Here is a 13,153-nt window from a genome sequence, read left to right on the forward strand (position 1 = left end):
ACCAGCAGCACAAGTGGGGACTTAGCGAGTAACAACACAAATAGGGAGGGACTACGGCAGAGTGGCACTTAGGATTGACTGCCCAAAGGCCAACTCTTCCGATCGTTTGGCATTAACCCTGTAATGACTCAAAAAAGTATTGTGGGTGCTCCAAGAAGCAGCAGCACAAATCTGTTCCAGAGGAACAGACCTTTTCTCAGCAAAGGAAGTAGAGACTGCCCTAGTGGAATGGGCAGTGACAAAGGCAGGAGGAGTTAGCTCCTGGACTATGAAGGTCTCTCGGATTGCCTCCTTAATCCACCTACTTAGGGTAGGTTTAGAGGCTTTCAAGCCCTTGTTCTTTCCAGAAAAAGAAACAAGGAGGTGTTCCGACTTCCTGAATTCTCCAGTTCTTGAGATATAGACTCTGAGAGCTCTAGAGATGTCCAGAGTGTGGTCAACCGCTTCTTCAGGAGAGGATGGATTAGGCAGTAGAACTGGAAGAGAAATAACCTGGTTGGTATTGGAGAAAGTCGGAACCTTAGGAAGGAAGGTAGGTAAAAACCTCAACAGGACTCTGTCCTGTAGAAAAACAGTATAAGGCTCGAAAGCCGAAAGGGCCTGAAGCTCACCCACTCTCTTGGCTGAGGTTATGGCCAATAAAAAAGTGACTTTAAGGGATAAATACCTAAAGTCTACTTCTTCCAGAGGTTCAAAGGGGGGAGAGCATAACCCCCTGAGAACAGTGGTTAAATCCCAACTGGGAATAGGTCTGAGAACTGTAGGTTTAAGTCTTTCAGCCCCTTTGAGGAATCTTCTAACTAGGGATTCTTGTGATAGAGACCTGCCTAGGAAGGCAGAGAGTGCTGCGACCTGAACCTTTAAGGTGGATGGGCTAAGACTCTTGTCAAGGCCATCCTGGAGAAAACGCAGTATTGCAGAAAGAGGAGGATCTGAGGTAACTACCTCTTTCGTTGCACACCATTGAAGGAAAATCTTCTTTATCCTGGAGTAAACCTTGTTTGTAGACTCTGCTCTAGAGTGTGCAATAGTTCTCAAGACCTCTGCAGGAAGCCCACTCCTTAGTAGGGTCCTGTCAATCTCCAGGCTGTCAGATTGAGTCTCCTCAGATCTAGGCAGGAGCCTGTGTTGTGAGACACAAGGTTCTGCACGTGGGGAAGCCTCCAATAACACCCCTGACTCATCCTCATGAGTTGGGTGAACCAAGACCTCTTCGGCCAGAATGGGATGATGGCAATCACTGAGGTCTGGTCTTGCCTGACTTTCATCAATACCCTGGGTATCATGGAAAGTGGAGGGAATATGTAGGCCAGCCTGAACCTCCATGGGATGGACAGAGCGTCTATCGCCACCGGATTGTCCTCCTTGTAAAGGGAACAAAACTTGCTCACTTTGGCATTCAGCCGGGTTGCCATGAGGTCTATTTCTGGTGTACCCCACTTCAGGGTTATCCTCCTGAAGATCTTCTCGTTGAGAGACCATTCTCCCTGGACTGCAAGCCTGCGACTTAGACGATCTGCCACTACGTTGAGATCCCCCTTGATGTGGACTGCAACAAGGTGGGATAGGTTGAGCTCTGCCCACGATAGAATAAGTCCGGTCTCCCTGAGGAGCACTTGGGACTTTGTGCCACCCTGTCTGTTGATATAAGCCACTACAGTGGTGTTGTCTGACCGGACTGTTACGCCGAGCGCTCCGGGTCCCCGCTCCTCCCCGGAGCGCTCGCTTCACTCTCCCCGCGGCAGCGCTCCGGTCACGTCCTCTGACCCGGGGCGCTGCGATTCCGCTGCCAGCCGGGATGCGATTCGCGATGCGGGTAGCGCCCGCTCGCGATGCGCACCCCGGCTCCCCTACCTGACTCGCTCTCCGTCTGTTCTGTCCCGGCGCGCGCGGCCCCGCTCCCTAGGGCGCGCGCGCGCCGGGTCTCTGCGATTTAAAGGGCCACTGCGCCGCTGATTGGCGCAGTGGTTCCAATTAGTGTTTACACCTGTGCACTTCCCTATATCACCTCACTTCCCCTTCACTCCCTCGCCGGATCTTGTTGCCTTAGTGCCAGTGAAAGCGTTCCTTGTGTGTTCCTTGCCTGTGTTTCCAGACCTTCTGCCGTTGCCCCTGACTAGGATCCTTGCTGCCTGCCCCGACCTTCTGCTACGTCCGACCTTGCTTTTGCCTACTCCCTTGTACCGCGCCTATCTTCAGCAGCCAGAGAGGTGAGCCGTTGCTAGTGGATACGACCTGGTCACTACCGCCGCAGCAAGACCATCCCGCTTTGCGGCGGGCTCTGGTGAAAACCAGTAGTGGCTTAGAACCGGTCCACTAGCACGGTCCACGCCAATCCCTCTCTGGCACAGAGGATCCACTACCTGCCAGCCGGCATCGTGACAGTAGATCCGGCCATGGATCCCGCTGAAGTTCCTCTGCCAGTTGTCGCTGACCTCACCACGGTGGTCGCCCAGCAGTCACAACAGATAGCGCAACAAGGCCAACAGCTGTCTCAACTGACCGTTATGCTACAACAGTTACTACCACAGCTTCAGCAGTCATCTCCTCCGCCAGCTCCTGCACCTCCTCCGCAGCGAGTGGCCGCTCCTGGGATACGCTTATCCTTGCCGGATAAATTTGATGGGGACTCTAAGTTTTGCCGTGGCTTTCTTTCCCAATGTTCCCTGCATCTGGAGATGATGTCGGACCTGTTTCCCACTGAAAGGTCTAAGGTGGCTTTCGTAGTCAGCCTTCTGTCCGGAAAAGCCCTGTCATGGGCCACACCGCTCTGGGACCGCAATGACCCCGTCACTGCCTCTGTACACTCCTTCTTCTCGGAAATCCGAAGTGTCTTTGAGGAACCTGCCCGAGCCTCTTCTGCTGAGACTGCCCTGTTGAACCTGGTCCAGGGTAATTCTTCCCTTGGCGAGTATGCCGTACAATTCCGTACTCTTGCTTCAGAATTGTCCTGGAATAATGAGGCCCTCTGCGCGACCTTCAAAAAAGGCCTATCCAGCAACATTAAAGATGTTCTGGCCGCACGAGAAATTCCTGCTAATCTACATGAACTTATTCACCTAGCCACTCGCATTGACATGCGTTTTTCCGAAAGGCGTCAGGAACTCCGCCAAGATATGGACTCTTTTCGCACGAGGCGTTTCTTCTCCTCGGCTCCTCTCTCCTCTGGTCCCCTGCAATCTGTTCCTGTGCCTCCCGCCGTGGAGGCTATGCAGGTCGACCGGTCTCGCCTGACACCTCAAGAGAGGACACGACGCCGTATGGAGAACCTCTGCCTGTACTGTGCTAGTACCGAACACTTCCTGAGAGATTGTCCTATCCGTCCTCCCCGCCTGGAAAGACGTACGCTGACTCCGCACAAAGGTGAGACAGTCCTTGATGTCTACTCAGCTTCTCCACGTCTTACTGTGCCTGTGCGGATGTCTGCCTCTGCCTTCTCCTTCTCTACAGTGGCTTTCTTGGACTCTGGATCTGCAGGAAATTTTATTTTGGCCTCTCTCGTCAACAGGTTCAACATCCCGGTGACCAGTCTCGCCAGACCCCTCTACATCAATTGTGTAAATAATGAAAGATTGGACTGTACCATACGTTTCCGCACGGAGCCCCTTCTTATGAGCATCGGATCTCATCATGAGAGGATTGAACTTTTGGTCCTTCCCAATTGCACCTCGGAAATTCTCCTTGGACTTCCCTGGCTTCAACTTCATTCCCCTACCCTGGATTGGTCCACTGGGGAGATCAAGAGTTGGGGGTCCTCTTGTTCCAAGAACTGTCTAAAACCGGTTCCCAGTAACCCTTGCCGTAACTCTGTGGTTCCTCCAGTAACCGGTCTCCCTAAGGCCTATATGGACTTCGCGGATGTTTTCTGCAAAAAACAAGCTGAGACTCTACCTCCTCACAGGCCTTATGATTGCCCTATCGACCTCCTCCCGGGCACTACTCCACCCCGGGGCAGAATTTATCCTCTCTCTGCCCCAGAGACTCTTGCCATGTCCGAATACGTCCAGGAGAATCTAAAAAAGGGCTTTATCCGTAAATCCTCCTCTCCTGCCGGAGCCGGATTTTTCTTTGTGTCCAAAAAGGATGGCTCCCTACGTCCTTGCATTGACTACCGCGGTCTTAATAAAATCACGGTTAAGAACCGCTACCCCTTACCCCTCATCTCTGAACTCTTTGATCGCCTCCAAGGTGCCCACATCTTCACTAAATTGGACTTAAGAGGCGCCTATAACCTCATCCGCATCAGAGAGGGGGACGAGTGGAAAACGGCATTTAACACCAGAGATGGACACTTTGAGTATCTGGTCATGCCCTTTGGACTGTGCAACGCCCCTGCCGTCTTCCAAGACTTTGTCAATGAAATTTTTCGTGATCTGTTATACTCCTGTGTTGTTGTATATCTGGACGATATCCTAATTTTTTCTGCCAATCTAGAAGAACACCGCCAGCATGTCCGTATGGTTCTTCAGAGACTTCGTGACAACCAACTCTATGCCAAAATTGAGAAATGTCTGTTTGAATGCCAATCTCTTCCTTTTCTAGGATATTTGGTCTCTGGCCAGGGACTACAGATGGATCCAGACAAACTCTCTGCCGTCTTAGATTGGCCACGCCCCTCCGGACTCCGTGCTATCCAACGCTTTTTGGGGTTCGCCAATTATTACAGGCAATTTATTCCACATTTTTCTACCATTGTGGCTCCTATCGTGGCTTTAACCAAAAAAAATGCTGATCCCAAGTCCTGGCCTCCTCAAGCAGAAGACGCCTTTAAACGACTCAAGTCTGCCTTTTCTTCGGCTCCCGTCCTCTCCAGACCTGACCCTTCCAAACCCTTCCTATTGGAGGTTGATGCCTCCTCAGTGGGAGCTGGAGCTGTTCTTCTACAAAAAAATTCTTCCGGGCATGCTGTCACTTGTGGTTTTTTCTCTAGGACCTTCTCTCCAGCGGAGAGGAACTACTCCATCGGGGATCGAGAGCTTCTAGCCATTAAATTAGCACTTGAGGAATGGAGGCATCTGCTGGAGGGATCAAGTTCTCCTGTTATTATCTACACCGACCACAAGAACCTCTCCTACCTCCAGTCTGCCCAACGGCTGAATCCTCGCCAGGCCCGGTGGTCTCTGTTCTTTGCCCGATTTAATTTTGAGATTCACTTTCGTCCTGCTGATAAGAACATTAGGGCCGATGCTCTCTCTCGTTCCTCGGATGCCTCAGAAGTTGAACTCTCTCCGCAACACATCATTCCACCTGACTGCCTGATCTCCACTTCTCCTGCCTCCATCAGGCAGACTCCTCCAGGAAAGACCTTTGTTTCTCCTCGCCAACGCCTCGGAATCCTCAAATGGGGTCACTCCTCCCATCTCGCAGGTCATGCGGGTATCAAGAAATCTGTGCAACTCATCTCCCGCTTCTATTGGTGGCCGACTCTGGAGACGGATGTTGTGGACTTTGTGCGAGCCTGCACTATCTGTGCCCGGGATAAGACTCCTCGCCAGAAGCCCGCTGGTTTTCTTCATCCTCTGCCTGTCCCCGAACAGCCTTGGTCTCTGATTGGTATGGATTTTATTACTGATTTACCCCCTTCCCGTGGCAACACTGTTATTTGGGTGGTCGTTGATCGATTCTCCAAAATGGCACATTTCATCCCTCTTCCTGGTCTTCCTTCTGCGCCTCAGTTGGCTAAACAATTTTTTGTACACATTTTTCGTCTTCACGGATTGCCTACGCAGATTGTCTCGGATAGAGGCGTCCAATTCGTGTCTAAATTCTGGAGGGCTCTCTGTAAACAACTCAAGATTAAATTAAATTTTTCTTCTGCATATCATCCCCAGTCCAATGGACAAGTAGAAAGGATTAACCAGATCTTGGGTGATTATTTGCGACATTTTGTTTCCTCCCGCCAGGATGACTGGGCAGATCTCCTCCCATGGGCCGAATTCTCGTATAACTTCAGGGTCTCTGAGTCTTCCTCCAAATCCCCATTTTTCGTGGTGTACGGCCGTCACCCTCTTCCCCCCCTCCCTACTCCCTTGCCCTCTGGTCTGCCCGCTGTGGATGAAATTTCTCGTGACCTTTCCATCATATGGAGAGAGACCCAAAATTCTCTCTTACAGGCTTCATCACGCATGAAGAAGTTCGCGGATAAGAAAAGAAGAGCTCCCCCCGTTTTTTCCCCTGGAGACAAGGTATGGCTCTCCGCTAAATATGTCCGCTTCCGTGTCCCTAGCTACAAGTTGGGACCACGCTATCTTGGTCCTTTCAAAATTTTGTGTCAAATTAATCCTGTCTCTTATAAACTTCTTCTTCCTCCCTCTCTTCGTATCCCTAATGCCTTTCATGTCTCTCTTCTCAAACCACTCATCCTCAACCGTTTTTCTCCCAAGTCTGTTCCTCCCACTCCTGTTTCCGGCTCCTCGGACATCTTCTCGGTCAAAGAAATTTTAGCTGCCAAAAAGGTCAGAGGGAGAAATTTTTTTTTAGTGGACTGGGAGGGTTGTGGTCCTGAAGAGAGATCCTGGGAACCTGAGGACAACATCCTAGACAAAAGTCTGCTCCTCAGGTTCTCAGGCTCTAAGAAGAGGGGGAGACCCAAGGGGGGGGGTACTGTTACGCCGAGCGCTCCGGGTCCCCGCTCCTCCCCGGAGCGCTCGCTTCACTCTCCCCGCGGCAGCGCTCCGGTCACGTCCTCTGACCCGGGGCGCTGCGATTCCGCTGCCAGCCGGGATGCGATTCGCGATGCGGGTAGCGCCCGCTCGCGATGCGCACCCCGGCTCCCCTACCTGACTCGCTCTCCGTCTGTTCTGTCCCGGCGCGCGCGGCCCCGCTCCCTAGGGCGCGCGCGCGCCGGGTCTCTGCGATTTAAAGGGCCACTGCGCCGCTGATTGGCGCAGTGGTTCCAATTAGTGTTTACACCTGTGCACTTCCCTATATCACCTCACTTCCCCTTCACTCCCTCGCCGGATCTTGTTGCCTTAGTGCCAGTGAAAGCGTTCCTTGTGTGTTCCTTGCCTGTGTTTCCAGACCTTCTGCCGTTGCCCCTGACTACGATCCTTGCTGCCTGCCCCGACCTTCTGCTACGTCCGACCTTGCTTTTGCCTACTCCCTTGTACCGCGCCTATCTTCAGCAGCCAGAGAGGTGAGCCGTTGCTAGTGGATACGACCTGGTCACTACCGCCGCAGCAAGACCATCCCGCTTTGCGGCGGGCTCTGGTGAAAACCAGTAGTGGCTTAGAACCGGTCCACTAGCACGGTCCACGCCAATCCCTCTCTGGCACAGAGGATCCACTACCTGCCAGCCGGCATCGTGACACGGACTCTTATTGCTTTCCCTAAGATATGGGGAGCAAAGTGGAGGAGCGCAAGACGAACTGCTCTCAGTTCTCTCATGTTGGATGAGAGTAACCTTTCCTGAGGGGTCCAGGTACCCTGAACCGGATGGTCGTCCAGATGGGCTCCCCACCCTAGAAGGGAGGCGTCCGTGGTCAGAGTGATCCACAGAGGTTGAATCAAGGACTTCCCATCTGTCAGGTTTGTCCACCACCTGAGAGCGGCACGGACTTCGGACGACAGGGTGCATTTTTTGTCCAACCCACTGGGGTTGCAATTCCAGGCAGTCAAGACCTGATCTTGGAGAGGTCGGAGGTGCCACAGGGCCCAGGGGACTGCTTCTGCAGACGCTGACATGTGGCCCAACATCTTCATTAGAGTTCTGATGGGCACTCTGCGAGGTACCGACAAAAACTCTGCGGCTCTTATGACGCGCTCTCTCCTTTCTGGGGTGAGAGACAGCGTCATCCGAGAGGAGTCTAGGACAAACCCCAGGAACCTTCTTGAGGTAGATGGAATGATCTCGGATTTTTCCCAATTTATGAGCCACCCTAGGTGTTGAAGAAAATCCAGGGTCAGTTGAAGATGAGCTTGAAGAATGTCTAGAGTTGCGGCTTTTAAAAGCCAGTCGTCTAGATAAGGAACAATCTCTAGGCCTTTTAGTCTTAGAGCAGAGACAACTGGAGCCACCACCTTTGTGAAGGTGTGGGGAGCGGAGGTAATGCCGAACGGTAGAACAGCAAATTGGAAATGCCTTACCATACCTTTTATGGTGATGGCGATTCTTAAGAACTTCCTGTGGGCAGGAAATATAGGGACATGAAGGTATGCATCCTTCAAGTCTATAGTGACCATGAGATCTTGTGGGTTCAGGATACTGACCACCGAGCGAATGGTTTCCATTCTGAACCGCCTTTTCCTTATAAATCGGTTTAGGTAGCGCAGGTCTATTATCATGCGCCAGTCGCCATTTGGTTTGGGAACCAAAAATATTGGGGAGTAGACGCCAGATCCTCTTTGATCTGGGGGAACTTCTTCCAAAGCTTGCTTTTCCAAGTATTGGAGAACTGAGGTTTCTATGACAGCCTGTTTTAGCTGAGGAAGTAACTTTGTTAAGACAAACTTCCTTGGGGGAGGGGAGGTAAATTCTATCCTGTACCCCGACTGAATAACCTTCAGAACCCAGGGATCCTGGATTTCTTGCATCCAGGTTGTAAGGAATAAACTTAAACGTCCTCCTACTGGAGGAGGATGGGCAGATAGATTCTCTGCAACAAACACTTGAGGGGAAGGGAGAGGGAAAACGTTGGTGGATGTCAGTGGAGAGTCATAGCTCGGCCTTCCGGTCTTTACCGCGGCCGCGACCTCCACCACGTTTTTGAAAGGACTGACGTCTCTGGGATCTAGGAGGGCCCTGGGACTTCCCCCCTCTTGCTCTACCTTTACCCCGAAAGGCCTGAACAGGAAGGCACCTGCCTTTTTTGTCAGCATAACCTTCCATTATGCGATCCAGCTCAGAACCAAATAGCCAAGTAGGCTCGAAAGGCATCCCACACAAGTTAAACTTGGAGGTGTTGTCCGCTACCCAAGGGCGTAACCACAAGGGACGTCTGCTAGCAGAAGCGAGTGCCATGGACTTGGCAGCTAGCTTAAGGTTTTGCTGGGAGGCCTCGCAGAGGAAGTCTATACCAAGGAGGAGTGTCTTGAAGCTGTCCAAGATGTCTTCCCTGGGGACATTGTTGTCAATCTCAGTCTGTATGCGCTCCACACGCTCCTTCACGAAGTCAGACACTTCTCCAGAGGCAATAGCCACAGAGGCAGACGCTGATGCTGCCGAATATGTCCGTCTGAGAAGGGAATCCACCTTCCTATCAAGCGGGTCCTGGAGGTTGCTTCCATCATCCGCGGGAACCAAGACTCTCTTGGACAGTTTATTTACTGCCATATCAACCTTAGGAGGTGGCATCCAGGAATCAGATTCCGCGTCCGAGAGAGGGTACATCAATTTGAAGGTACGAGTGACAAGCGCAGGTTTATCTGGGTGCTTCCACTCAGCCTTCATCATCTTTTTGCGTGCATCATTCACCTTGAAAACCCAAGGTTCTCTAGAGGTGGATGCAGAGGCTTCCCCTTGGTCAACATCCTGGTCCCTTGACCGGATGGACCTAAGTAATCTCTGCGTCTTTTCCGCAGGGAAAAGAGGCGGAAACATCTTCACCTCAACAGGCTGTTCAGACTGTACAGATGACCTCTGGTCCAATACATCGACCGACATAACGGATTCTTCCGCCACAGAAGGAGGAGTGGATTCAGTTCTAGCTCTTTTGGGAACAAGAGCACTCTTAATTTCAGATATGGAATTTCCCATAAACTCCTTCATCCAGATGAACATGTCCTGGACAGTAGGTTCAGCTGGATTAGAGGGTGGACGGCAACCGGGACACCTGTTATATTCGTAAGCGTCCGGAAGCGGAGTGCCGCAATTGGCGCAAGTTAGATGGCGTTTTTTTGGCGCTAGCCTTACGACCACCAGAGTGTGGGTCACTAGAGGAAGGAGTAGACATGACTCTGGAAAGAAAGAAAATAAGTTAGGGATAATAAATAAAATTATTATCGCCCTAACGCCAAATAGAGAGGGAGAGATACCTATAATGCAGATAGGAGCTCTAACCACTAATGCTAGGCTTGTAAATAGGACTAGCTATGATGGCAGCAGAGACTGAATGAAGGTCTCAGCTGTCTTTATATGGGAAGGGGCCCGGAAGCCCTGCCCCCTTCAGAGAAAGACCAGCCTGCAATAGGCTGAAACACCCGGAAGGGAATTTTAATAAAAATTATCCACTGAGCCCTTCCCTAACTAGGAAAGGGCTCACGCCTGAATTTTCACCTAAATATAAAACTTAAAAGGCAGCGCAAAGCGCTGAAGAAAGTGAGGCCGGGACCGGAAGTCGTCAGATGACGTACTTCCGGTCCACGGCTCGCACAGTGTAATGGAGGCGAGCGTGCGCCGGGACACGTGGGACGCCAGGCGGGTAAGAAAAAACCTGCGGCGGCATCCCTAATGCTATGAGGGATCACCGGATCCCTATAGCAACATAAAATAGTCAAAACAAATAGTTTTAAGATAAACCAGGCCGGAGGCCCAGATAATATAAAAAGAAAAAAACAGGGGGCAGTTGAAAAAGGTACTGCGCCCCAAAAATATCTCCCCAATACAGGGGAGACATCCAGGCAGGCTCCAAAGGAGCCTGCACCGTCCTGCTGTCCTTACACAGGACAGAAAAAAAGCAAGATGGCCTAGGGGAGGAGGCCTTTTATGGGGGGGGCTAATTAATTTAAATTGCTTGGGCGGAATTAAAAATCCCACCGTCCTGCCAGCTTCACAGGGGCAGAACACCCCACTTCACCACTTGTGCTGCTGTTTAGGACGTAAGGGAATGCTTGTTTTCCCAAATATTTAACATTTTTAAAAAGGGTAATAGCAGAAAATATCCCCCAAAATTTGAAGCCCAATTTCTCCCGAGTACGGCGATACCCCATATGTGTCCCTAAACTGTTGCCTTGAAATACGACAGGGCTCCAAAGTGAGAGCGCCATGCGCATTTGAGGCCTAAATTAGGGATTGCATAGGGGTGGACATAGGGGAATTCTACGCCAGTGATTCCCAAACAGGGTGCCTCCAGCTGTTGTAAAACTCCCAGCATGCCTGGACAGTCAGTGGCTATCTGGCAATACTGGGAGTAGTTGTTTTGCAACAGCTGGAGGCTCCGTTCTGGAAACAGTGGCGTACCAGACGTTTTTCATTTTTATTGGGGAGGGGAGGGGGGCTGTGTAGGGGTATGTGTATATGTAGTGTTTTTTACTTTTTATTTTATTGTGTGTTAGTGTAGTGTTTTTAGGGTACAGTCACATGGGCGGGGGTTCACAGTAGTTTCTCGCTGGCAGTTTGAGCAGCGGCAGAAAATTTGCTGCAGCTCAAACTTGCAGCCGGATACTTACTGTAATCCTCCGCCCATGTGAGTGTACCCCGTACGTTCATATTGGGGGGGGGGGGGGGAACATCCAGCTGTTGCAAAACTACAACTCCCAGCATGTACGGTCTATCAGTGCATGCTGGGAGTTGTAGTTTTGCAACCGCTGGAGGCTCCGTTTTGGAAACAGTGACGTACCAGACGTTTTTCATTTTTATTGGGGAGGGGGGCTGTGTAGGGGTATGTGTATATGTAGTGTTTTTTACTTTTTATTTTATTTTGTGTTAGTGTAGTGTAGTGATTTAGGGTACAGTCGCACGGGCGGGGGGTTCACAGTAGTTTCTCGCTGGCAGTTTGAGCAGCGGCAGAAAATTTGCTGCAGCTCAAACTTGCAGCCGGATACTTACTGTAATCCTCCGCCCATGTGAGTGTACCCCGTACGTTCATATTGGGGGGGGGGACATCCAGCTGTTGCAAAACTACAACTCCCAGCATGTACGGTCTATCAGTGCATGCTGGGAGTTGTAGTTTTGCAACAGCTGGAGACACACAGGTTGTGAAACACCGAGTTTGGTAACAAACTCAGTGTTTTGCAACCAGTGTGCCTTCAGCTGTTGCAAAAGCTACAACCCCCAGCATGTACGGACAGCGGAAGGGCATGCTGGGTCTTGTAGTTATAAATAGCCAAAAACAAAGAGACCCACAATACTAATATTATTTCAAAAAGTATAACAATCTTTATTAGACAATAAAAAACTGTTTTTAAAAAATTAGAAAAAGGCAAAGGATGACCTTACACAGGAGACAACAGGTGCCAGTGGGCCTGGTATGGGTAATGTGGGTATTCAATCAAGAGTATACATAATATAAGGCTAGCGTAGCTGCATGTTTACAATATCGTAACAATAGGTATAATATCTAACATACATTGAGGTAACATAGGAAGCATTGTTACCTCAATGTATGTTAGATATTATACCTATTGTTACGATATTGTAAACATGCAGCTACGCTAGCCTTATATTATGTATACTCTTGATTGAATACTCACATTACCCATACCAGGCCCACTGGCACCTGTTGTCTCCTGTGTAAGGTCATCCTTTGCCTTTTTCTAATTTTTTAAAAACTGTTTTTTATTGTCTAATAAAGATTGTTATACTTTTTGAAATAATATTAGTATTGTGGGTCTCTTTGTTTTTGGCTATTTATTGGTACCCCCGGGACCTACATACGGCACATATTGTTTTGCCGTTTTTGTTGTTTGGCTAAATTGTCTTGTAGTTATGCAACAGCCGGGGGCATACTACATTGGCTGGGGATGCTGGGGATTGTAGTTATGCAACAGCTGGAGACACACTGGTTTACTACTTAACTCAGTGTGCCTTCAGCTGTTGCAAAACTACAACTCTCAGCAGTCACCGACAGCCAACGGGCATGCTGGGAGTTGTAGTTATGCAACCACCAGATGCACCACTACAACTCCCAGCATGCACTTTAGCTGATTGTGCAAGCTGGGAGTTGTAGTTACACAACAGCTGAAGGTACACTTTTCCATAGAAAGAATGTGCCTCCAGCTGTTGCAAAACTACAAGTCCCAGCATGCCCATAAGGGCATGCTGGGAGTTGTGGTGGTCTGCCTCCTGCTGTTGCATAACTACAGCTCCCAGCATGCCCTTGGTGCATGCTGGGAGCTGTTGCTAAGCAACAGCAGGAGGCTGTCACTCACCTCCAACGATCCACACTGCAGGTCAGTCCCTCACCACCGCCGTCGCTCCTGGGGCCCCGATCCCAACAGGGGCGCCGGGGATCGGGGTCCCCAGCACCCGGGGTCGTCTTCCCGCACCCGCTCACGT

General features: G+C 50.6%; 1 protein-coding gene across 1 annotated transcript in view; it reads right to left on the minus strand.

Annotated features, from left to right (window-relative positions):
- Positions 1-13,153, minus strand: part of LOC130348372 (uncharacterized) — a 70,561-nt gene that overhangs the window by 39,129 nt on the left and 18,279 nt on the right. The window contains exon 2 of the mRNA XM_056554772.1: positions 5,154-5,193. Coding sequence (XP_056410747.1) covers positions 5,154-5,193 — 40 coding nt within the window. The remainder of the gene's footprint in view (positions 1-5,153; positions 5,194-13,153) is intronic.

The sequence above is a fragment of the Hyla sarda genome, unplaced genomic scaffold (assembly GCF_029499605.1).
Source record: "Hyla sarda isolate aHylSar1 unplaced genomic scaffold, aHylSar1.hap1 scaffold_88, whole genome shotgun sequence".
NCBI lineage: Eukaryota > Metazoa > Chordata > Amphibia > Anura > Hylidae > Hyla > Hyla sarda.